Source organism: Tympanuchus pallidicinctus, unplaced genomic scaffold, assembly GCF_026119805.1.
Source record: "Tympanuchus pallidicinctus isolate F22 unplaced genomic scaffold, pur_lepc_1.0 scaffold1, whole genome shotgun sequence".
NCBI classification, from domain to species: domain Eukaryota; kingdom Metazoa; phylum Chordata; class Aves; order Galliformes; family Phasianidae; genus Tympanuchus; species Tympanuchus pallidicinctus.
The window spans coordinates 66,800,611-66,827,411 of NW_026294618.1; the positions used below are offsets into that span (position 1 = coordinate 66,800,611).

General features: G+C 35.9%; 1 protein-coding gene across 2 annotated transcripts in view; it reads right to left on the reverse strand.

Annotated features, from left to right (window-relative positions):
* PDE10A (phosphodiesterase 10A) overlaps positions 1-26,801 on the reverse strand; it is a 338,995-nt gene that overhangs the window by 68,041 nt on the left and 244,153 nt on the right. For both annotated transcript variants that reach the window (XM_052671583.1, XM_052671575.1), the window contains exon 2: positions 20,144-20,272. In XM_052671583.1, coding sequence (XP_052527543.1) covers positions 20,144-20,272 — 129 coding nt within the window. The remainder of the gene's footprint in view (positions 1-20,143; positions 20,273-26,801) is intronic.

Here is a 26,801-nt window from a genome sequence, read left to right on the forward strand (position 1 = left end):
GGAGGGAGCAGTGATCCGGTGAAACATTTTTACATCAGGGAATCATTTCAGTCCCTCTGAAGACACCCTACTGTAACTACAACTTACATACACTTATATTAGAGATTTATTTATTTTACCCTGGAGACTGAAAACTGAGAAACTGAGAAAATGTTCAAATTAATGTGAATAGTAGTGACAGCAAAGAAGTGACAGCATAAAATTTACAAATTAAGCCTCTTTGCTTGTAAGAATTTCAGCTGATTTATTTGTAAACATAATCAAGCTCTCGGTAACCGTGTGTTGAGCACTACAGAATAATCATGTGCAGGTAATTCAGGCTTTTGGAGTCTTTGGAAAATGACACGTTAAACTAACACAGAAAACTGAGTGGAACTAAGAGAAGATTGAAATATTTGCTACTTATCAGTACACCCACCACGAGTGAAACATTTTGCTTCCAAGGAGGGGATTGTTAGAACAAAAAATAATCATAATTGAAGTGAGTGTAAAGGAACAAAACATACCCTGAATCATACATAGCTTTCTGTGAAAGGTAATGACAGCAGCATCTGAATCTCTAAACTACATAGGTTTTACTAGGAACAGACATAATGACAGACACTAATAATCCAAAGGAATTATTCAAGAAAAACTCAAAAAATAATAATGAAATGTATCTTCTTGGCTGCTGTAGAAAATAAATAAATAAATAAATAAATAAAAATCCAAGACATTTGTGGAGTTCTGTATTCTTACACTAGCATGTCAATGAATGCAAAATAGTTAAGTAAACCAACTGCGAGTAGGCGTAAAGATTTGCCACAGCTCAAGCAACAATGACAATCCACTAAACCGCGGGGATTCAGTCTCTTGTGACCCTATAGCACAACAATGCAAAGCCTTTAGATCAAGCTATAGACAATTAAACTTTTGGGTAATGCTTGAAATTATTGATGAAGGTTCTAATATAGGACAGCAAGATTACAAAAAATGCGATATAAATATGTGACACATACCAGTTGTTTCTGGTTGAAAACATGAATTTTACATTTTTATAGGCCTCCATTCAGCCTTGCATATACCTCAAACACACTGTGACAGCCAACATCAGGCACTTGAGTAGCACAGCATATTGCAAACTTACGGTATGCAACCTAAGCCCACACTCACACATCACTAGTTATGCTCATTAAATATCTTGGTACATCAGCATTCAAATTACTCAGTCCTTTCATTCACTCACAGGCTGACCCCAGTCCTTAGTGGAACGATGACTTTCTCATATCTGAATCTGCCAGCATGTTCTCATGCTCCAGCTAGGTCAGTGAAACTACTGCATACCAACTATAAGCTCGGAAACTGGCATAGGCTTCAAACAGAGGTCTGGCTACACTATAATGCACAGGTGATTGCTCCATTGTAAGCAGCTGACTAAAACACGCAGCCATAGGCAAGGGAACATGAGAGAGACATTGTGAACGAGACCACCGCATCTTCAGAGGCTGCAAGGCAAACTTACCTCAGATACATAAACACAGACAGAACTGATCCCACTGGCATTTTCAGAAGAAATTCACTATTCACAGACCACCTGACACTCAGAAATCAAGAAAAATGAGGAAAAAAAATGTAGAAACATCCAAAATACTGCAAACACATACTTTACTATGAGAGCGGTGAGGTGCTGGAACAGGCTGCCCAGAGCGGTTGTGGATACCCCATCCCTAGAGGTGTTCAAGGCCAGATTGGATGGGGCCCTGGGCAGCCTGTTATGGAGATAGATATGGAGATTGGTAGCCTTGCCTGTGGTGGGGCTTGATGATTCTTGGTGATGAGGCCCCTTCCAACCTGGGCCATTCTGTGATTCTGTGAAATACAGAATCACAAGCTTTGTGCGAATAAAGAACTAGATGTGTTTGTGTAACAAAAAATTACATTCATGTGCTTTTTTATTTAACTAACAAAATCTAATGCAGATGGTAAATTAATTGAAATACTAGTAAGAACTCAGTGAATATATAAAGAAATCAGCTGGGAAGCTAATAAACTATATCTAACACAGCAGTAACATGCAGTGAAAGTACAGCTTCTCTCAGTGGAATAAAGAGAACCAGAGCCAACTGTACCTCTTCAGCATGGTTGAAGTTCCCACCTGCTGGGATAAGGAGCTGTATCTCCCAAATTATCAATCTAAGAGAACTACTAATGATCACATACTGAGAGCAGGCAACCAAGTGAGAAATCTATTCCCGCAAGTATGAAAAGGGTAATTCATAATCTAAGTTCCTTCTCCCCATGCGTTCAAAATAGTTTTGAAATACTCATATTTTGTCACTTACAACATCACTCTTCCCAACATCCTTCGTCAGGCCTTCTCTCAACCCTGACATGAAATTCTTACATAAGCAAGCACTATTCAACTACCTGGAACAGGAAATTGAAAGAACAATTCAGTGATGGAAGTGCTCCAGAGCACTTTTCTTCATATTCTGCATTTAGCTAGGGACCCAAGAGCAGCTTTAGTTTATCTGTTCAGGTCTCACACCCACATAGGCACACATACAGACTATCTGACTACCACGGGCAATGTTCCTGCTATATTCAATAATTAACAGACTAGGTTGTTCGTTTTGACACCTAATTGCAAGAGACAGATTGGCCTACACAACTACACCAAAGAGAACAGTCTAATAACTACACAACAAGCTAGTGTTTCAAAAGACTAACATTAAAGTAATCAAATAAAGAAAGACTGAAAATAGAAGAAGAGCCAAAGAGAGCTTTAAGACAGAGCTGTAAAAGAGGAGAAGACAGGAGATGGGGACAAAGATGATGGCATGACCAAAAAGACTGGACAAAGATGGTACTAGTGGTGCTTTACTTTAGCCTGTCTAGTGTAAATTTACTCCCTGCCATGGTAATAAGTTTTACTTAAAAAAGTAATATTGAATATTACTAATTGATCAAGTTAATTTCATAGAAAAAAAAAAAGAAAATAGTACATGTAATACAGAAAGTAAGATTTGCCTTAAAATATTTTTATTAGCAAACAACATTCACTGTCACTGTTAAAAAAAAAAAAAGCTAGAAACTTAAATCTTATGATTCAAAAATACAGCTATCAGAGAAAAAAATTAAATTACTTCAGTGTACTTTGCCACTTTTCATAAATTGAACAGATAGCATTATTAAAATTCTATCTATAAAATGAAGTATAAGTTCATTAGACAACACTAAATATATTAAAAAGACAGCAATATTGCAGATAAATCTGCAGGATCCTAAATAATCCAAAAATGCAGATGTTATAAAGCTACATTCAAGAATTAGGACGTAAAAAATAATACCGCCAAATGAAACAAAAGTGTACAAGAAATGCAGTCTATAAAACAGGAATTTGCTCTCCAGGGTAACTTCCAAGTTACCTGATGCACTCTAAGTTTGAGTTCTACACAAATGATTTCAAGGCAGGCAATCCACAAAACAACTGAGAAGCAGAAGCCAGTTGGTTTTGCTATACTTACTTTTCTTTAAACATGTATGTGGAATTAGTAGTATGATACACAAAAAGGAACAATGGAATTTCATTACAAATAATCCCCACAGAAAACTTGCACTTCTTCTCAGAGGTGATGTTCCCAGAAAACAAACAAAAGGTCAGCCAAATGTGCCTAGCATGCATGTGTCACTGGTTTTAAAGACTGGTTCCAGACTAGCTTATTTGCTACCTAAGAAATGTTTTATTTGCTGTTCTCCTCGCCATCTTGAATTATTAGCCTACAGAGGATTTACTGAGGAATTGCATGATTCGTAATTGTTTGTCTTTCTATTGTCTCTCTTCCAACTACAGTAACAATTTGACTCAGTAGAGTAGTAACTGTTAGTGTTACAATTCCCTTAGAAAAAAATGCAAATTCCTGTCACTTTCAAAATGTGACAAAATGGGTTCAGTATAAAAAGAGATAACACGCAGGAAATTTAGCTTTCACTTCAAACTATTAGATATCTATTCCCACATGTGCTGATTTATTCAGACATACACCACTTCTCTGTCTCCAGTTTTTATTAGTATAATCTGCATTTCATCAAGATTTACCTCCTTTAAGCACCTTGACTGCTCTGAGATTATTTTATCCATTCAGTGTAACATCTGAGTTTTGGAAAGTCCTCAATTTGACAACTACCTGGCAAATGATCCAAAGAGCATTGTATATTACTTCAAAATTTGTGGTTTTCCACATTTTAAAGGACTGCTCGTCTTTTTGTTTTTGTTTTTTTGTTTCGCTTTTTGATGGAACTGTTACTCAAATTGTACCCAACGTTTCATCAACATAAGCCTATTATGGAAACAACTACAACTGATGCAATTTCTCAATTACAAGATCTGAAACTATTTCTTCCCAAAAAACAAAAACAATCTAGAGAAGAATTCCAGCACACAGGTCCATGCCAAGAAAAAAAAACAATTTAATCCTGAATAGCCACAGCTGTTCTCTCCCCATTGCCTCCTTATGGCTTCAGCTTCCTGTATTAAGCCAGCACCAGCTCTGGTGTTATCATAGGGCAGGGTTCAGGCCATGCAGCCACAAACTGAACCGTAAGAGTGCTTTCATCTGCAGTAACTCAGTGAACTTTCAAAGCAATCTACAATTATATAGGCACAACAATCAATGCAAAGGAAAAGACAGATGCACATAGCTAGGGGCTGGAACCTGAGAGCCTGCAGTTCAGGTTTAAATGACAAAGCTATTGGTTGGAAAAGGCAAAATCATCAAATTCAAAATCATCAAGTCCAGCTGTAGTCTTGTTTAATGGGAATGAAGAGGAGGCTATGACTTGAACTGAAAGGACTCATTGATATTTCAGTTTCTTAATGTCCAGGCTATTCAGGACAAACTTCTGTCTACCAAAAGAACCTGAAATTCTGAAAACAGCTCATCTTTGCTAATTTGGTTTCTTTTTTTTAAGTGTAACAACTCCCTTTTATATACTAGTTTAATGCAGAATTAAAAAAAAAAAAAAAAGCAATTTTGGCTATCTTCATCCCTATTGGTGAAATGTAGCAGATGCAGAAAAGTCTACATTCAGTAGACCCTTCAATTTAGAGGACATGATAATCTACATTGATTTCTATTAAACGGTTTCCTCTAGTACATTATTGGAAAGAATAAGATTTTTAAATATCTTTTAGATAACAGTATAGCATATATAAAAAAGGCTTACGTAAGAATTCAGACTATTATCTTCAAATTTTGAAACCCTGCTTTAAGGTACAAGATGAAAACAGATACATCTGGTGGCATCCCAATCCATGGCAGGAATCAGAGCAAGATGATTTTCAAGGTCCAACCCCAACCATTCTGTAATTCTAACAAGACATACCACTGAGCAGATTCACTTGGTCCATCCTACATTTAAATGGTTTAGCCCTGACTTTTTAGATGAGAACATTTTTAAGAACAAAGGAGACATAGAATTAAAATTTAGATTTAGTCTAACACCTAGAAGAAAACAAGCACAGAGACAAAAGTGCTTTTATAGCACAACGATTTTATTATTCTAATTACTTACTTACACCGTACTGTTATCTTTACTGTTTTCTTTTACCATGACAACTCCAAGTGTAGTGGAAAAGGTGCAAAGTGGCTCTGTAATTTACTTACGCTTGCTTCCCTGTCATACTACTGCAATGAACCTGGACACCTAACATAGCAGTGGCAGGGTAAAAACATGCCCATTAAAAAAAAAAAAAAAAACATTACTAGAGATTACAGTTTTATAAATACAGTTTAGGAATTAAATGATTCAGCTTCATCTTAGGAGAAATATGATTTACGTGGCTAGACCAAATGCATTCCTGTGAATATCTAACACAAAAGATTACAGTAAAATAAAAAGCTATGCCTGAATGATTGCAAAGAAGTGGATGCACCCTACAGTGATAAAGAAAGAAGAAAATAATAGCTCGCTTTCCAGTGGAAAAGACTTGGCAGTCAGCCATATGGTATAGGCTGGGGTCTGTCCCCAAAGACACATTCATGCTAGCAACATATTGGCAGGCTGATTAGAGTCTTAAGATTACAAAGAATAATCTTTCAATTTATGCTATCACCTAGTCAATGTTCGTCATAAACATATTGACATAATGTGATCCAAAGAAAACAGAGCACAATACTCAAGAAGAATCCTTGTAATGACAGAACTCTGTGTTCTTCTGTAGAGCATCATTTTGTAATTCTCAAAACAAGCAAAAAAAAAAAAAAACAACAAACCCACAACAAAACCCAACTGATTTAATCATTCAGTTTCAGTTTAACATACTGTCAATTGCTAGAGTTATTTCTTGCTCAACGTATCATTTAATAAGAATATCCCTTAATTTGACATACGAAAGGATTTCCCATACCCTTAAAACAATACTTAAGTATATTTCTTTTAGAAACTTTAGGTTCTCCGTTTAATTTAATAGCTAATATTAATACAAATAATACTTACTACTTGAACTGTACATAGAACATGTATACATGGTTATATTCCAGAAATTATGTTGTTGTTAAACAACAAAAAACCCAGTGTAGTGCACTATAATCAATCTACCAATTGTTAGAAATGAAAATCCACAAGAAGATGAAAAATAAAATATTCTGCATTCATTAGAATGTATGAGATGCTAATAGAAGGGGATGACTCTCTGAAAACGACAATCAACTGTATACCATGTAACATACATATTTTCCCTTTTCCTAGACTAAGTGCATCTACCATCTCATCTTTTGTACATTTCTGCCCAATGTAACCTCAAAGGGCTCAAGGTTCATTACATCAGGGCGCCCTTAAAGACACCATTTGATAAAACCTCTTGATTTACTGGGCATATAGCCAAGTATGTTTACAAAAAACCTGACTGATATAAGCATGTAAGTTGTTTTTTAAGCTTCTCTACTGACAAAGTAGCTCAGTTTGTGAATTATGCTGCAATGCCTTTGAAACAAGAGTTTCATCTTCACAGCAATAATTTTTCTAGTAAATGTTAAACCTAGTAGCAGAAAGTTTAGAAGATTCTAAACCAGGTAAGGATTTAAAAATATGATAGTTCTTCAGGCACAGATTCAGTATGTCAGGCAGGAGTAAACACTTAGGCAATGTCCATTTCTTGAACTCAGCTATTCTTCCTATATAGTATCTTGTTGGCCAAAATTACAGACTTCACTTTCAGCTGTGTTTTAGGACCAAAACAATACCTCTGTATCATCATCTTGAATAAAAGAACCACTGTTCAACATGCATTCTCTGTGGTATTTCAATTTATCTAAAGGAATTCAAGATTGCTTTTCTCTGGAAAAATGCATTCTGCTGTTGGACAAGCCTAGAATTTATGAATGGACTGGAGCAATGTGATTTCTCTTCCAGCCTATTCTTCCAACCTATACAGATGCTAGTATTTAGAACTGAACATATATTTTGTGCAACCACTAGAAGGAAAATCTGATTAGATTAAAAATGTCAAATGAAACAACATTATTAAATATCATCTCTCTTGTGAGTAATCAGAGGTATTTTCAAGGCACAGGTAAGGCCGAGATAGGACAAGAGGATTACTGGAGTCAGAACTGAAATTCAGTGCTGTTCTCCAGATTCCACATCTGCTTCCTCAAGGAAACACAAGAGTTATCCAAGTCAGTTTTCATCGATTCCTCTTCCAAGTTTGGATCCTGGATATGATCTAAACCATTTTCAAATAACACAGTGACACATGATGAAAACAAACAAACAAAAAAAACAAAATCTACACACACACACAAAAAAAATGAAAAAGTAACAAAAAAATCCTAAACAGAATTCCCTGTGTGGCTTGTGACAATTTTCATTCAAAAACATAGGTCACTGTGTAGTTACTAACTTTAAAAGTTGTTGTAATGAATCTCCACGAATGTTCTACAGTAAATCTATGCTCACTGCTCAGCAAGCCCAGAAAAATAAACATTTAATTAAATAATGATACAATCAAGGAGGTCAGAAAAGACCTCAAAGATCACCCAGTCCAACTGTCCATCTACCACCACTAAACCAAGTCCTTGAATAAAACATAAACATTTCTTGAACACTTCCAGGAATGGTGACTCCGCCACCTCTCTGGGCAGCCCATTCCAGAACCTGACCACTAATTTGGGAAGAAATGTTTCCTAATATCCAACCTGAATCTCTTCTGGCACAACTTGAGACCATTCCTTCTAGTTCTACTCCTAGTTACGTGGGAGAAGAGGCTGACCGCTACCTCACCACTACCTCCTTTTTTCAGGTGGTTGTAGAGAGCAGTATAGTCTCCCCGACACTACTCCTCTCCAGACTAAACAATCCCAATTCCCTCAGCCACTCCTCATAAGACTTCTGCTCCAGAGCCCTCACCAGCTTCACTCCCTTCTCTGGACTCACTCTAGGGCCTCCATGTCTTTCTTGCAGCGAGGGACCTAAAACTGAACACAGTACTCAAAGTATGGCCTCATCAAGGCTGAGCACAGAAGGATGATCACCTCCCTGCTCCTGCTGGCAACACTATCTCTGATACAAGGCCACGATGCCACTGTCCTTCTTGGCTTTCTGGGCACACTGCTGGCTCATGTTCAGCCGGGTGCCCATCAGTGGTTTCAGTGAAATGAAGATAAAATTGCTCTTCTCTTCTGCAAGTCAAAGAAGACTCGCTGTCTTCAATTAGGGGTACCTTTGCATAAAGCAGTTTGGAGAAGAGAATAAGGTAATTTTGCTCAGTAGTGTGGCCAAGCAATATGAATCTGGATTAAGTTGTTTTCTCCAAAGGAAGTGATAGTGTTAAAACTGAAAAGTCCTCTTTCAACCTACCTAGATTATTCCATAAACAATGTTATGAGTGACTCTTTTTTTTTTTTTTTTTTTTTTTTAGTATATTTCAATGTGTTACTAAGTCAACTTGACTCGCAATTCTAACAGATAATATAGGAATCTCCTGGAGAGGCAAGCAGAAGCACAATGATAAAAGAGGTTTGACCCTACTCTGTTGTAAGTCCATCTACTTTTTTACTGTCTATGACACTGGCTAGCAACAGCTCATTATAAAAGCAGTATGAAGATACTATGCTACACAAAGAGGAGAAAGCACACAGCCTATAGGCATGAGGCAAGCTTATTCTCGAATGTCCTCGGAGCAATCAAAGACTTACAAATTTTCTCAGCTGGATGCCGCATCAGGATCATAGTATGCAACAGCTCTTGATGAAATATTTCTACCTTGGAATATGTCTAATCAGTTTTTGAACCCATTTACATTTTTAACATCTGAAATATCTTATGCTAATGAGTTCACAATTTAGACATGTGTTGCATGAAAATGGATGTCCTGTTGCTTCAAATCTGCAGCCAAGTCATTCTGCTGGCTGCTCTTCTCATATTCTGTCATGAAGAAGGTAAATAGTCAACTCTAACTTGTCTTCCTAATGACAGAAATAACTATAAATCATCAGCTACAGTACAAGTCTTTTGTGGATTGAAAAGTCTCCCTGTTTGGCAGCTGTATCATGGAAGTCGTAAGTGTAAAGATAACAAGTTAGGCAAACTTTATAAAGGCCTGATAGTATTATTGGAAGCGTGCGGCTGAACTGACTTAGATGCACTAGCTAGTGCAAAGAATGCAGACCTTTCTAACTCCCAAACACCTAAACAAAAAGCCTACATAAAAGAGAGCATTAATCACAGTAAGCCTACATACAAGAGAGCAGAAATCTTCAGACATTAGAAGTCCATCCTCAGATATCATATATCAATATGTTTATCAATAGACTTAAATGTCTTCATTAAGTTTATGAAGAACAGAAACTAAACATTACTAGTGATAAAATATTACTCTTAAAGCAGCTAACCCTTTTTCAGGGTTTCACACTCAAAGACGTAGGTCTTTCAAATGAAATTCAATTGGCAACAATTTCATAACCTATTACGTATTTCTCAAAATCAGCTTTCTACTGAGCTTTAAATATTCAACAGGAAAAAAAAGACCATATCTTGCAGACACAGAGATTACATTCTATAGTCTCCTGCTCCATAATGGATAATCATCATTTCATTCACATTATCTAGCTGATTAAAATAATTAAACATAATTAAATTCAGTGTGCTGTTATCCAAGCACATTCTCTATCAGCAAAGCCAAGTGAAGTGGTTCTTACCATCCTCACATAATGCTAGTCAAACAGTTCATCGCCTTGTATCAGTGTGATGGTAGAATTGTTAGCTCATCGCATACTGGATCAAAAAATAGATGTAAGTTAGTACTTCCTTTCTTGTCTGCTTTTCTGACTTTCAAAAATACAGATTGTAGACCTCTATCCATCTGAACACTTTGTTTTATGTGTGTTCAAAAGGTGAAGTTACCTGTATAGTGTGTTTGAAATTCAAATTAATTATGGATTTTCAAAATGACTTAATGATGTTTCCCACTTGGCTCGATTTGGCTGAACTATCTGTTGCTAAGCACTAATAGGGCTGATTTTTCTAAGATGTTCCCAGTACCTCTTGAGTTACATCAGCTAATTCAGGGCTAGGCCTAAGGCAACAGAGAAAATAAGGCTGCAGGCTAGTCTAGTCCAACAATTTACTACACTTACTGGTACACTTACGACACTTGGCATGCTTCAGACCCTGTCAACTTGCTCTCTCCCAGAAACACATATAGATTCAGCTCAGAGGACTACGCCATGCCCAGGATAATTCTAAGAATAGTATGGATGTAGCATCCTATTTGCAAGAGTTCAACAGTTTTACAGTGCAGCCTTGTTGTTATATCTTGTACCAAGCTACTTGGTCTCTAAAAAAAAAGATCAGCCAAAACTGATTTTATCAGTTTTTATTTAAAACTTAAACTTTATTTTTCAATCACTCAGTTTTATGAGATTATTTTGAGAATCCACAGATATGGTTTTAATATTCACTATGTCTGAGACCTGATCATCCTACCATGCATCTTTTTTTTCCAAGGAGCTTAACAAAATACAAATCCTTCTTAGACTACTGATAACCTCTTGCACTATGAAAATTGTCTAAGTGCTCGCATATTTTATTCCCTAGTTTTTAGAGATATAGTAACTACAGGAATTTTTTTTCTTTAATGCTTCTGTCTTTAACTGAAGACAGTTATTGAAGAAAGCTCATCTCAAAGCTTAGTGTGTTTTTGTTTTTTTTTTCCTAAAACTTGAGCACAAACTTTGAACCAAGAAACCTTCACCCGTATGCCTAGAAATCTATACAAAGTACCTATGTGATATTTGTGACATAAGTCAGAATTGAACAGAATTCTATGGCAGCTATGAACAGAAGTTCATTTTTGTGCAATGTCTCCCCCCTATAACAAATGTAACCAAGTATCATCACCTGAAGCAACCACTTTGGGAAAGTACAGAAGAAAATCAATTGGAATAGAGTCATGCTTTGGCCTTCCCTTTCACTGAATGAAACAGGAATGCAACTTAACATGCATTCATAAAATACCAGGTGGAAAAAGAACAGTAGGAAAAAAATATATATATATATATGTTGCTATATTATAATTTAGTTGCCAGAATTTATTTTACTGTACAAATTTCATATTGTTTGTTTAGTGTATAGGACAATGTTACCTCTTCAATACGCTTGACCTACCAATGGCCACTTAAACAAATAAGTAAATACCTATGTCTCATCATGAAAAATACTCTTAAGTATGTGCACTAAATCTGCTAGACAAGGACAAGACAACTAGGCTCCATCTAATTACAGATCCTTGGTAGGATAAGGTAACTGAATTATCATCATCATTAGCTAAATCACTATAGGATGTAGTAAAGTATGGAAAGCCATACTTTGGATAAACTACTGTCTGGTGCCTTACTCTTCTGTCTTTACAATGAGTTCAAAGTCTTAAGACAACAGATAAGTTTTAGAGGCCAACTTGATAATGAAACTTTTCACTAGCAACCAGTATGCCATTAAGATGAATACCTTTATTCACTTCCACCCACAGAAATATAAAATCATCCATTTCCAGAGTATAACATAATCATTAAATCAACTAGCTATCTCCAAAGAAAAAATATGAGTTTTCATTCATTCTCAAGCTTTTCTGTGCTTCCTATAAAAGGAGATTGCAGATTTATAATAGATAAAATATGTACGGATAGGGTATCAAGAACACTGCTGAACTGAGTTTTCACTACTGTGAAAAACATCTATACAAAACATCCAAGAAGGTTATTCATCCTTCCTGTATGCATATGCAGGACAAGAGAATATCAAACTTCATGATGACCTGCTCATGCTTTCTACTCACCAAAGACCTCAATTTCACTTATTGGAAAGAACCGTGAGAACATATGTAGCTATTTTACATTTTATTTTTTCTACATCTTTGCTGGTCAATTTATGATTGCAGGCCCTGCTTACCTAACATTTTTCAAATTAATACCTTGCATACTTGGATTAAAAAATCCCAAAAAGTTAACAACTATTTACTCCCTTGCTCTTACTTAATGCTTTCCCAATATACATACTACAGGAATGTACCTATTCCATTTTAAGACAGGTAAAACAGGTTAGCTTACATGGCCATAAATCACCATTATTAAAAAGTGTTGGCTATGTGGGTAAGCAGTCTCCACCCACGTGATCAGAATGAAGCTTTTCCATCAACCGGGGAGCAATAGGAAATTTTTGCTTTGTTGTTTTCTTCATTCTGAAACCAAAGATCCTATGTAAAGATGAGAAACGAAGAAGCCAGAAAACTTTAAGTAGTACCGTCTTGAAAAGGAAGGACACGGTTTCATATTGCACACTATCCTAATGAATCCAAGATTGCAAACATTCCCCCTTTTATACTGCCCACACTGACACTGACCACCTGGGAAGGTTCAAAATATGAACTGATAAGAAACAGTAAGAAATCTGGGAAATTTACTTCTCAGTAAGATTCTAAAAACTCCATGTCCTACTGCTTGAAAGGATGAGACATGTCAAAATCACAGTCTGTTTTTAATATTGCTAACAGATATGTGCAAGAAAATGATTCAGTGATGGAAGGCTACCAAGGAAAAACAGTATTTTTGAGTAGACAGGAAAAAATGAAATACTTTTATAAATAAAACCTCTTAATTCAAGTCTAAAATAGACACAACAAAAATCAATGTAAGTACATGGCAAGAATAATTGCTCTAGATATAATCTGATTAGCATTATTAGTTAAAGAGAGAACTCAGACCAAGCAATGATGTCTATTTCCTAAGGCCAAATATTTCATCATTAGAGGATTATCCTCTCCCTCACAGAAAATTGCACCTCTTAGCATAGCTGTCATACCGGTTCAGACCAACAGGATTGTGTACTGGAGGATTCCTCTCTTCTACTTAATTTAGAAATGCATCCAAGGGATGCACCAAAATGCATTTATAGTGAATCTTGGTAATAGAAAGCATTAAGACCTACTAACCTGGAGACCATGCTGCAAATGACATATTACCCAAATCATTCTCACATTCACTTGTGTATTTTGGCAAGCATTCACATCTGCTTGGATATCACATAAATGTGATATAATGTAATATAAGCACAGCAGGGCTGTGTCAGAATGAAACAGCATGTTTGCAGCATCAATGAAATACTAAGACAGACTAACTGTAAACTAAGGTCATTAACATGCTGCCACGATATTTCCTTTCACCTAGGCTGGGAAAATGTCAGAACTGCAGCATGCTGTGGAGATATCACAACAGTGGTACTCTCCACCTTCTGTGTACTCACTATGTGACAACTACTATGCTAAGATACAAAAAAGTTGTTTCTGCTTAGTTAGCATTGACCTACATAATTTCAAATAATTAGCAAATCAGCATAGGTTTTTGTTGTTTTTGTTTTTTTAATTCTGACAGCAAGCTGACCTTTATTTAACATGCACATACTCTTTCCAATCATATTTTTCTTTTCCTGTATCCTATTCCTGTTTACAGGAAATGAAAGATGACTACTGTAAACTTTAAAAGTACATTACGTCGATACCTTAATAACTTCAAGTGCATAATCAGAAAATAATTTATTTTTTTACTTCATGTTACAGCTGTTTGTTGGAATTTTGTTGGGTTTTGTTTGTTTTTATTTATGTTGCAGCTCTACCTTTCAATATTAGTGTAAAAGGACTAGTTAAGACGTTTTCTGTCTGTACTCTCTCAAAGTCAGGGTATGACAAAGTCTTTTGCTACATATCCTATTCCTCCAATTCTTTCTCTATTACAAAAAAAAAAAAAAAAAAAACAAAAAAAAAAACACCAAGACTTTCTCATATAAAGATGATGGAAGATACCAAGCTTAAACAGCCTAGTTCCTAGTTCAAGCAAAATAACCATTTGAGTCAATGAAACCTCCAGCTTAGCACAGACTATGAGAAAACATGACAGGTTTACCTAATCAACAGTCTATTATCATAGAGTACACAGAGAAGTATATTCTTTCTGTGCCCCATCAGTTAATTGAAATCTGTCAAAGCTACTGTTCAGGTATACCATGGTAACCTAGAAAGACACAGAAAAAGACTCAAGGCACATGTTTTTATCCAGATATCTTTCCTATACAATGCACCAAATCTGACTGCAATCTTTGTGCCTTCTAAGATGCATGGTAGATAGGATGGGGAAAAGAGTGAAAACAAAATTGACTAAGCTAAGGGAAGAATGGTATCAGGGCTTAAACTGCATTCTGCATCACACTCAGATGCCTTATTTTCTTCTTAAGAACCAACACAAGAATAAGACGCGTCACCATAAAAATCACTCATTCAAATGACTACTGAAGAATTATATTTTATACCACAGTCAGCCAGACTGCTTAGAGTAATTACATAAAAGTAGCCATAAATACAGTCTGATTTATTGTGAAATGATAATTAAAAAAAAAAAAAAAAAGGATTCTGAATGTTGACAAATGCACTTTAACTGAAACAACGGATTACACTCATTTAATCATTTGCACCATATTAGCAAAAAAATATCTGCTGAAGAGCACATTTAATCCTGGCAGGGAACTGATAGATAAAAAGAACATAAATTAAATTAGTGTTTATAAAGTGCATGTAAGAAAATGCTAAAGCTAGGGTTTCTGAAGCAGCAATATTTTGGCCACATTACAGAATATTCTCTATTCTTGCTTGAATGTACAGCAGGTTACTGTATAGAAACACAACACAAAGTTAGTAAATGGAAATACTACTATTAGGATGGCAATTCTTTGGACTTATCCTAAGGCAATCAATCCTGTTTTTCAAAGCTTGGGAGAACTGCAAAATCTTCCTGATGACTGTACATCCTGAATAAACAATAGTATCACACAAATATTATATTATGTAATGCATTTTCTAGTTTCTGTACTTTAAAAACAAACAAACAAGCAAACAGTTAATTCTGAAATTTTACATCTCCTTAAATGCAGCAAGTCCGCTGCACTTAACACACAACAACTTACAATTGTGCATAATCAGTGTATCGAACTTTTTTCCAATTAAAAGAAAATCTGTATTCAATAATTTCATAATGACAGTATTTGTGTGATATCAAAGTACCTTATGACGACACTGTATATCATTTCACATGGTTTTGACAAGTATTTGTGGAAGAAAAATATTGTACAAAACTGCTTTTGACATGTCCAGATTCAGCAACAATTAAGTGTACACCCATGGTGAAGAAGACTGGAGTACAGAGAGAGGAAGCAAGCAAGAAAATTAATGTACAGACCAGAAGTAAATGTTTAGTACTGACAGGACAAAACTTTGTGGAAGTTTCTGTAGACAAACAAAGGAAGTGGGTATGAAGGTGTGGAAATGAAGAGTAAGCGATAGAGAAAGACATGACTGTAACAAAAGAAGCAATGAGAAGAATTTTTCAAAACTACTACTTCCTATAATCTTCACTTTTTTCTTCCCTACCCATACACAGTAGAGATACAGATGCTCAGGTAGAAGATACAGTACCCCGGATGTCTTCATTTAGCCTCAGGGTTAAGCCCCATGACATTTTGGGATAGCTGAGAATGAGATTAATCTGAAGCCACAGATTCCTATGCAATGCAGTAATTTTAGAAAACCAAAACTATTACAGTGTTAGCATCAGAGTTTAACACCCCATCAAGAGACGCAATTGTGGAGTTCATTCTGTGTTACATAGAATATGCACTCTTAAAACATTAGAAATATAAAATTATGTGGCATAGCTCAAAGCCAAGCAAACAAATACAATCATTTCTCCTATACTGAAAATACTTCATCACGGTAATTCAAAGGGTTTAACCAGAAATTTCTGAAACTTTAAATTAATGAATATATTAATAAATTTGACCAATAATGAAATTTGAGGGTTTACATTCAGATGTTATTTACAATATCTTCTGTACAAAGAAAAATTTCTGTATAAAAAATTTGGCAAAAAATTTTCAAGTGATTTAGTTAGAATAATGTACAATGGGCTGGGATATATGGGTTTCTTGAGTTCATCAGGTTATTCCACCATTGTGTGAAAGTATTTATAACTGCCTTCACATGGGATTTTTATAACTCATTTCTGCACTTTCTTTGATATGTATCCGGCAACGACAATGCTGGTAGTCACTTCTGAACTACTAATTTGGAAGTAGTGCAATAATTTTCTTTTCAATTGGCAGCTTTGCTCTCTTTCCCTACCTTCATAAGAATTATGGTCAGTTTTTCAAAATAACTAGATCTTTCGCTTAGACAAGAAGAATATTAAAACAAAAAAAAAATTTTTAAATAAAATTAAGAGTATCTGAATCCAAACTGCTAATCACTCTAATTGTTTTGAAACCTTAACAAAAGTATTAGCTGCCAAGAGTATACCAAATCTAATCACAAACCCAATGTATTTGTAGTATCATCTGTGAGGACATCAACATCCAAGAAATGCATTTTAGATGTTGTTATTCGACCGGAAATGTTTAATACTCCTTGCATTTGAGGAGAAAGATTGAACAGAGGTTATGTCCCTTCAGCTGCATCACACATATATCAGAATCACTTTTTTCTTCTGTGTCTGTTACCTGCCATCTTAAAAACATTACTGCCGTCTGCATACTGAAGTGATACCTTGACTCCCATAGAGCAAGGTAGCTCTTCATGTAGAAATTTTGTCAGTACAGCTTGAAATTTCTTCCTATGCATGAAAGACAACTGTGAAATTCAGTACAATCAATGTAAAAGGTGCTCATCTGAGACTATCAGGGGCTTGACCGCAAGCCACTCTTTTTATTGTTGTTGTGAAGCTTTGAATAATATAACTAAGGCTGGAGTCAGTAAGCATTGCGAGAAATTTGTAAGAAGACAAAGATGTAGTCCGTAGAGCCTAAACTCATAATCTTACAGTTCTTACTTCAATCACCTTGCCACTTCTGCTTGAATGATATGAAAGAGGACAAATGGAAGGTTTTTTGAGTTCTGCAAGGAGTGTATGTACGCGCCTGGAACATCTCACACACACGCACGTCAGGTACCCTACCCTGCCTTTAATGAATCTTTAAAACAACATCATGTAATTTATTGGTGAAATTTATACCAGCACACCAAGAAAGATGCACAGTCAAAGGTGCTTTTTACAGTTACTACTATGCCTGTATAAAGACATTTTTCTGATGTATAAAAGTAGAAACCAGACCATGGATTACATGCAGTAGGCTTAATTTATAAAATTTTACAGCTAGCGTGTGAACAACATGGAAGAATAGCTAAAACAAACTCCGAATCAATTTCTCTAATCAGTACAATCTCTTGGCAAAATTTGTTTATGAAAGCCAAGCAAAAATACTTTGTGTGTAACAGTCCAATCTGTGCTGCAATTTTAGCAAGAGGCCTGTGTAAGTCATGTGGATATGAAAAATGTTAAGCTCGAGTGTTAAGTTTATTATAAGCAGAGCTGTTTGGAAACACAGTGTTTAACGGCACAGCATATGGGTGTGTTTTAAGTTTGCATTTCATTGACAACAAATAGTTGGAATACAAAGGGTTTCAGTGAATAAGCATTAGGAGCAGTAGTGTTCTCTCCCAGTGCTTGCTACTTTTTCAGGTTTTACTTCAGTAAAACAAAAATATCCTACAGTCACAGGTAGAGCACCATCAACATGTAATTGACTACTTTCAAGCTAGCATTTGCTGTGATAGATTTAAGATTTTCCTTGTACACTCAGATGGCATGATGTGGTAGAAGCTGTTATACCTTAAGAACTATAATATCAGCTAATCTCATCCCTTCTCAGTATTTTAGGTTCTAGGAAAAAAAAAAACAAAAAACCAAAACAACAAAGCCCATCTGAAGAAACTACTTCAGAGAATCTCAGTTACAGAAAAAAATTGGTTCATCTAAGTCCAAATCATTTCAGTTTACATTCATGCTAATAAAATTCAGATAAATTACTCTGGCTGCCAACCCACTGACTTCTGGCTGAGGAGTACACACAGCTGGATGCCTGTAAAGCAGGCAGGACACAATTTCTGCATATAGGTTAATGACTGTTCTGCGTCATCAACAGAGTACAGACACTACACTAGGGAACTCAGAAGAGCATTTTGCCTGCCTTTCAAATTTCTACTGAAAACAGAATTCATTTTTCTATCTGAATCAGGTTATTATATGAAAATCTGAAAGCAGACTACATTACAGCATGAAGGATTAAAGGGAAATTATGCCCCTGTTGTAAAGTGACTTAAGCTACCTAGTCTCTTGAATTTATGACACATCTGACCCCTAAAAATCAGTTTCATCTTCTCCTTCTCTTATTTCTCACTGCCACCATTAGTCTGACAATAGGATCGATACAGACATAATGCAAACTGATTAAATGATGCAGCAAGTTTCTTGTATTCTGACAAATAAAGATGTTTTGCTATTGATAATATTTTACTCGGCTACAGCCTTTATCTTTCAGAAAAAAAAAAAAAAAAAATCATCACAGATAAGAGTGGCCCAGACCATACACCATAGTTTAAATAAGCAAGTATTTCTTAATTTCAAGCACATTAGAAAAAAATCATTTTTTAAAGTGAGTTATAATTTTTCATAGTAACATTTAAGCACTTCCTATCTACAAAAAGCTTTATCATTACTTGATCCATAACTGTTTTTTTGCGTACATGGGTTATAACAGCCATCCTGCAGTGCTGCGGTTTGGACTGTAACTACAAAGTAGTGAACAGGTGGTCTTTTGCAACCTACTTCTAACTCTGCCATTAGGCAACCTCTCCACACTCCTCCTCACACTTCACACAGTTTTTGCCCACTCTTTTTCTATTGTTGTACAGAAAATACTCAGTTTTTTAAGCAGCAACAGGCCCATTATTTAAAAAGGGGAATTACTATAGGAACCTAAAAACTCGAACACATTAGAAAACAGTCTCAAAGTATAATCAGTGTTTCTGATTTTATTCACCTTATTGGTAATCTTTGCTTTTGTGTTTTGCCTCACGCACTCCCAACAACTGTTAGAATTGCAGGAATTATGCTTGCACACAATCTCAGAAAATTTAAGAAAATTGTCAATCCTGGCCTACTCAAAAAGAAGAGATTTCTGGTTCTTGTAAGGGAGGAGTATCAAAGTCAAATACCTCCAGAATTCAACAGACTACTTTATAACCCGTGTATCAATGTTCCCACCTAAAAACAGATTGAAAATGAGTTGCAAATAGGAACTTCTGTGATGGTGCATACAGTTTGTTACTGACATTTACAAATGACACAAACTACACATTTTTACTCAAAATTTGGTAACTTTAGATGCAAGAAGCCCAAATTATGTTCTCAAAACATATACTAATATAAGAGATAATACAGTTTGGTTTGATATAAATTCTGAGTTGTAAACACTAAGCTGAATCTCCAAAATGGATACCAGTTATTCCATCTGAAAATGCCAAAAGACCAAAACCAGAAAATACTGTCAACCTCTTTCACCTTTCAAAGTGGTGGAATCTAGATTTAAAAACTGTAACAGTAAGTTTCTATCAAGAATAGGGTGTTTTTTGTGTTTTTTTGTTTGTTTGTTTTTGGGGGATTTTTTGAGCCTAAAAATAAGAGCCAAGCTGTTCAAAGCCAAATATTAATTGCAAATAATAAGAACTTACCTTCCTGTCTGTTGTTTTTTCTTTTTAGCCATTTTTCAACAGTTTCCGCACTTACACTTTCTGACACAAACTCATCCAGTACCTGGGGATGAAGGGAAAGATAGGCCTTCACTTTTTCATCTGTTAAACCTGCAAGAGAGAAGATTAATTGATTACAACATTGGCATGAAATTCTCCACGTGAAACAATACACAGCTGTCAGTAACAAAATATATCCTTGTGTATAACGTGCTGATTAAATACAGGCCTATTTAAATTGTCTTCCCAGAATGATATCCAACCAAATATAATGAGTTATCATATAAAAAGTAGTAGAAGCAAAATGCAACCATACATAATGCTCTGTACACTCATAAGGAGTGTCCTCTGTGACACTCAATATGAACTTTCCCTGGGAGAAATGGACAGAAAGAAATTTGTGAAGTAGAACATAGATACTGGGGCTGGGACAGGTAGTGAAACAAAACGTTGGCCAGCAGCTTTGAAAGGAAACTGATACAAAAGCAGTTCCAAAAAAAAAAAAAAAAAAAAAAAAAAAAAAAAAAAACACCCAAAAACAAAACAAAAAAAAAAAAAAAAAAAAAAACAAACCCAGCAACATGCTTCAGCAGCTAACAAAGACATCACATCTAATTTTGTTCAGTGACATGAGACTGCAGCAAAGAGGAACTAAAAATTATGTTTATTTTTCTTTTATTTTTATTTTTTCCCATGAAAGCAGAAGACAATTGAAACATGGTAAGATGGGAAACAACTAGTTGTGGGCTCAAACTGGGTGCATCACAGAATCATAAAATCATAGAATCACGAAGGTTGGAAAAGACCTTTAAGATCATCTGCTCCAACCATCAACCCATTGCTATCGTAACAGGGAACAACTAACACAAGCAAATTCATGCATGTATCATTGCATCTAGACATAATTAGGACTCTGAAATTACTTATTTGCAAGATATGCAAGAGAATGTAGCAGAGAGCTGATAAAGAGACTCTCTCTGGGATGGAGATAGAAAAACATAAACTGGTACACAGCAAATTTGGTATTCTCACAAGTGGGGAAAAGCAACCAAACTCCATTACAACACCAAAACCAAGTGCAAACTTTAATTACTAGAGTTAATTAAGTAATATTAGAAATACAAATGGTTCTAACATCTAATGTTATCAGTTATCAAAATAAACACAATTGTAGATAAAAAGACTTCACAATAGCAGTTGCCACTAAAGGAAAAACACCAGTATACACTTCAAAAAACCAAGTGAAAGTCAAATCTTCAAATCCCTGATACTAAATAAATTTCCAAATTCAAACTATGACAATCTGCTCAGACTCTTCACAAACACACCAAAGAAAACCACTATCTTCAGGGATAGGCATATGAGGGTGCAGAGGGCTTTCAAGGGAGGATGGGAAATCAGAGAAAATGTCCCAAGAGCCTAAGGTTCAAGTTGTCCCACAGGGATCATACATTGAATACAAAGCATTAATTAGATCTGAGGGGAAAAGGAACAACAAGAGCTGTAATGACTCTAAATACTCCTCGGCTGGTGGTGTGAGCGTATAAGTGAAACTGTTTCTGTACAGCTGAAAAGTAACCACAAAGCACAGACTAGATTCAGCAAAAGAGAAACTTCCTTCCAGACAACTCTGGCCTCCTTTGGGGAGCATTCATGCTATAACACAAGATCAATTTTCCTACTTCATATTTGTCACAATGTCAGAATACGCTGAAAAGAGCCGTAGCGTATTTAAATGTTAATCAATGACCACAAGCTTTGAGATCTCTTAGAAATACTATGAAAACATTCAGGACGCAGCACCCCAGCACTGTCTGCAGGGCTTCAACCATCTGCTCCTCACATACACCCACAGCCGCTCCATCATTCAGCCCCCACCAGCACAACCCATGTCCAAAATACCACTTCTCTTATCCACCCGCAGCTGCAGCCTACCTGGGTTACCAATGCCTCAGGTATCAGTGCTCGCACTTACAGGCAAGAAACTCTAGATCCGTGCTGCTCAAATTAGAGACCTAAATGAGCACGCTGATCTTCACTACCGAAGAAGCAAAGATGCTTGTCAACTCAGTAAAAGTAGGAGATGATCAACAAGTTTGGAAAAAAAAAATATCATGCTACCTTGTATTCAAACTACTCTGAGGATTTAACCTTAGGTAAAAGCTTGTAAGTTGAGGTCATAATACATCCATAAGGAATTACACCTTGTACAGGAATGAAAAAGATTTTTCAGTCTCACTGACCAACACCTCCCATATGGGAGAGAAAAAAAAAAAAAAAAAAAGCTAAATAAGATAGCTCTATAATTCATTTAATTAAGAAAAAAGTAATACTTCAAAAAAGAAAGTCTTTCTAATTTCATTGTAAAAAATCTGAAAAGAAAGTATTTTGAGAAAAACTCATAAATTACTATGAAGTATTGAAGATTCAGAGTTTGTCATCAGAAAGATAGTAAAATTTATCTGCTTCTTAAATTTGGAATGAGTAATGCTCAATACAGGCTTGTCAGAGAATACCTGCTAGTTTATGGATGTTCTCAGGCCACAAATAAATGAATGGTTTTCCCTTCTAATAAGAAGCGAGGAAATGGAAAGTTTGTCAAATTAGCAATGGAAATTCTGCAAGGTTCGATATACATTTGAAGTGAAAATAACCTCAGCATTCTAACGTGTGAAGTATTCATTCCTTAACTTCAACAGAAACACTCATTGAAATCTTTACAGGATGTTGTTTTTGGGGGGTTTGTTTGTTTGTTTGGGGGTTTTTTTGCTTGTTTGTTTTCAATAGACACATTAAAATTTGATAAAACATCTATATTTGAATTAAGACTTCAGTCTTCATGTCAAGGGTTTAATTACTGCTTCAGGTAACTTGCAATTCCAGCAACCCGAGGGCAAACATTCTGCTTTAAGCTTACTTGGAAAGTGACTCATGGAGCTGCTATAAGAAATACTATGAACACCTTTAAATTACCCTCCTTCATTTCCATAAAGGTATCTGTGTCTGAAAATACAGTATTTAGATATTTGGATAGGTGCAAGCAGAATACATGCAGATTTTCAGAAAAAAAGGAGAACAAGAAATATAGATCTACTTTCCAGAAACAACAGACAAGATTTAGTGATCCTCCTGATCTTTGGTCTATTTATTTGAAAAACACATGCTACCATTGTACAAAAACAAACAAACAAACAAAAAACAACAGCAAAAGCCAATGATAACAGATTGTGACTTCAGAAAATCTTCACAGAAAAAACGTCCACTACTTCCACTGTGCTTCCTACACAACAAGAATATTTTTACTGACTCCCCACTGACTCCAGTGATATCTCCTCTTGTTCCTCAACTCTGGCATGGAGCATAACATTCTCTGATAGAGGTCAGGTAGTATCAAGAGAAACCCCACTCAGGAAGGCAGAGCTCTGGCCAACACCTTAGCATGCACCCAGCCAGAAAACCCAGAATGACCAGAATGACCTCAATTCTTCTGAGAATTAGAGGAATCTGACATTTTGGTAGAGCATCAATTCATTCCATGTATGCTTCAGAGTTTGCCTTCCTGATTCATACACATCCTGTTTAAATAAACACACACAGAGACACAACCAAACAATCTTTCTCCCTTGTATTTTTATTTTTATGCAATAAGCCCATGTTTCAGTGCTATTATCTTTCTTGTGCAACTTGCTAATGCCATGCAGACGTTCACTATTTGTATCACTGGATTTCGTGACTAAATAATCAAAATTATAATAAAAATATAATATGAAAGAGTACATGCATATCAGATGAGCGCTTCCTCTTTTCATTTCCCTCAGAACAAACTGCAGGCAAAGGAACTGTTCAGCCTGCCCTCTCCATGCACCAGGTCAGCAGCTCCCAGCTTCCTGACCAGCACAATTGTTTAGGTTCTCTTCGCAGATCTCAGTTTGAAATGTTCTCTTTGGCTATGCCATCTAAGCTTAAAAAGCTAATTCATAGGCACGGAAAACATTAATCAAGCTTGTTTGGTTTCATTTTTTCCATTTCTCAGTTATCCCTGTCTGAACAGTAAGTGAAAAGACAGCCTTTCCATAAATGACAGGTTTTACGCAAGTGTTTCGTATTACTGCGCTTTTTGTATCATTCAGTATAATTTGTTTATTTTAGGGCAAGATAATATCAAACTAGCAAAGCAAAGGGTAGAAGATAGTCTGTTCCCCAATAGCCCCCAAGAAGCAGTTTCTTGATCAGTGAAAAGGATTTTTATTGCCAAGGGGCAATATCATCTGGCAGTTTGCTCATTCTGGAATGTTAGAAGCAGGAAGGGAGAATCAAATGACAGAAAAGAAGCAAATATATTTACTCCTAGTGTTTCTATAAACTGATACGTCTTGGACTGATGCTTCAATGTATTCTACCAAATAACCATGTATCTATTTTTCCACTTTGCATATGCCTGGGGCTCAAACTGTTCTCATTTGACACAGCTCATGCCAGTATATTGAAGTTTGGGTTTCATGTTTTCTATTTTAAATAACCTCTTAGTCTTCAATGCAGCATTCACAAGAGTGTTTTGTTTATTTCTTCTTCTCAAGCTAGGATAAATGCCTTCTTTTTCACTGAAGTTATAGACAGAACCATATAGAATTTAAGACAGAATTACAGATGCATTTCTTCATTTCTTATCGTAGTAAACTAACTATAGCGAACGCAAACATTGCTCCCGAATACCACAGTCCAGTAATTTCAACATAAAATAGTCAAATGTTTGTGACAGTTGTTGAAACAAACTCTCTTGCTGAGTCCTATGATTGTTACTTTAAGACATACTCTAACAACTTTCATTGTAGCTAGGCATGCTATGCAAGTGGATCATTTTGCTGTATTTCAAAACTGCCTTTCTCAGTAGTGAGACTTCATGCTTTACAGCAGTTCTCCAAAGGAACCAAACAGTATCAATCGCAGTATTTCTTCCCCAGCATAAGTATGTGCATGTCTCCTTTTCCAATTAAAAAAAAAAAAAAGAAAAGAAAAAGGTAAAATTCAATGGCTCACACATCTCCTGACTTCTTTACATCTGTGAACATTCCTAACCTAAAGCTGTCCTTCCAGAATATCAAACTAAATTTGACATAGTGACAGCAAGAAAATGGTACAGTTAGCAACAGTTTGCACATCACTTTGACATGAAAATGCTTTTACTGAGAAAGAAGAGAGTATTGGTTACAATGCTTACATTAACTTCCTTCTTTTCAAGATCTTGACTATGAATATTCATACTCTACCTGAAGAAATCAGACACAATATAATTCTCAGGAACAATATAAGGCTAGTATTCCCCAATGAGTCCAGAGACTTTAAAAAGAGCAAACTGCACAGCTGGGAGTATAGGTACTGGCAAAATGACTTTTGAAGAAGACTGAAGTGAATGAAGATACGTTTCCAAATGAAACATATATCAGAACGGACACTAAAGAATAAAGCATGACAGTAGACAAAGCTTATGGAATAAGAACGTTCATGTAATAAATCTATACATATTCTTTTGCCAATGTACTAAGAAGCATGTAACTAGTGGTAGAACTAGAGGGAATGGCTTCAAGCTGCACCAGGGAAGATTTAGGCTGGACATTACGAAATACTACTTTTCTGAAAGAGTGGTCAAGCACTGGAATGGGCTGCCCAGAGAGAAGGTGGAGTCACCAACCCTGGAGGTGTTCAAGGAACGGTTGAATTTTGTTTTGAGGGACGTGGTTTAGTGAGTATTATTGGTGATAGGTGGATGGTTGGACTGGATAATCTTGAAGGTCTTTTCCAACCTTGGTGATTCTGTGATTCTGTGAAACACACTCCTACCACCTTAATGGCATAGAACAAAGCAGTTCAGTACTTAAGGATGCTCCTGTGCAGTGTTTATTTACTATCCCAGATATACCATGGCTGGATTCCAAAAGAAACTGAGAAACAAGACCTCCTACAAACCTTAGATTTCAGTAATTACTACTTGCCTTTAAGCCGTTCTCCAACATTCTCCCTTTAAAAATCATAATAATAAAGTCAGAAAATAATCTGAAAGTTATATTTCTGCTTTCAGCTTTTTTTTCTTCTGTGTAAAATACTTCTAAAAATTTCTTATATATTAGATAACTTTTGTAGCACTGAATCAATTAATGGCTCCACTTCTGAACGCATGTTGTGCTGCACCCTCCTCTGAGAACAGCTTCACTGAGCTCAGTGTAAAGCAGAATCAACTGGAATGAGGTAAAAGATTTGAAGCCTACAGCTATGTTTCAAAATCTGCTCCATTTAGCAGCATGAGTCAGTCACATCATTAGCAACTTCTGTTTTTTTTTTTTTTTCATTAGTGCTGTGATATTTGGCGTTTTTCTAAAGCCACTAGCTTCATCAAACCCTATGATTAAGCAAGAATTTTAGTTTGCACAAAAAGTTTCTGGTCCTGCTAGTAGAGGAAAACTTAAGAACAGCAATGCTTAAGAATCAAAACAAAAATGCAAATAAAAAGATTGCAGGCTGGGGGACATGGGGAGGCAGCAGAGAGTGGATGAAATTTACTGAGGCAGACTAGCAACTATCAAGGCTCAGCATTTTACCCCAGAACAGCTATGCACAGAAGACAGCCTTTGCAACCCTTTGCAAC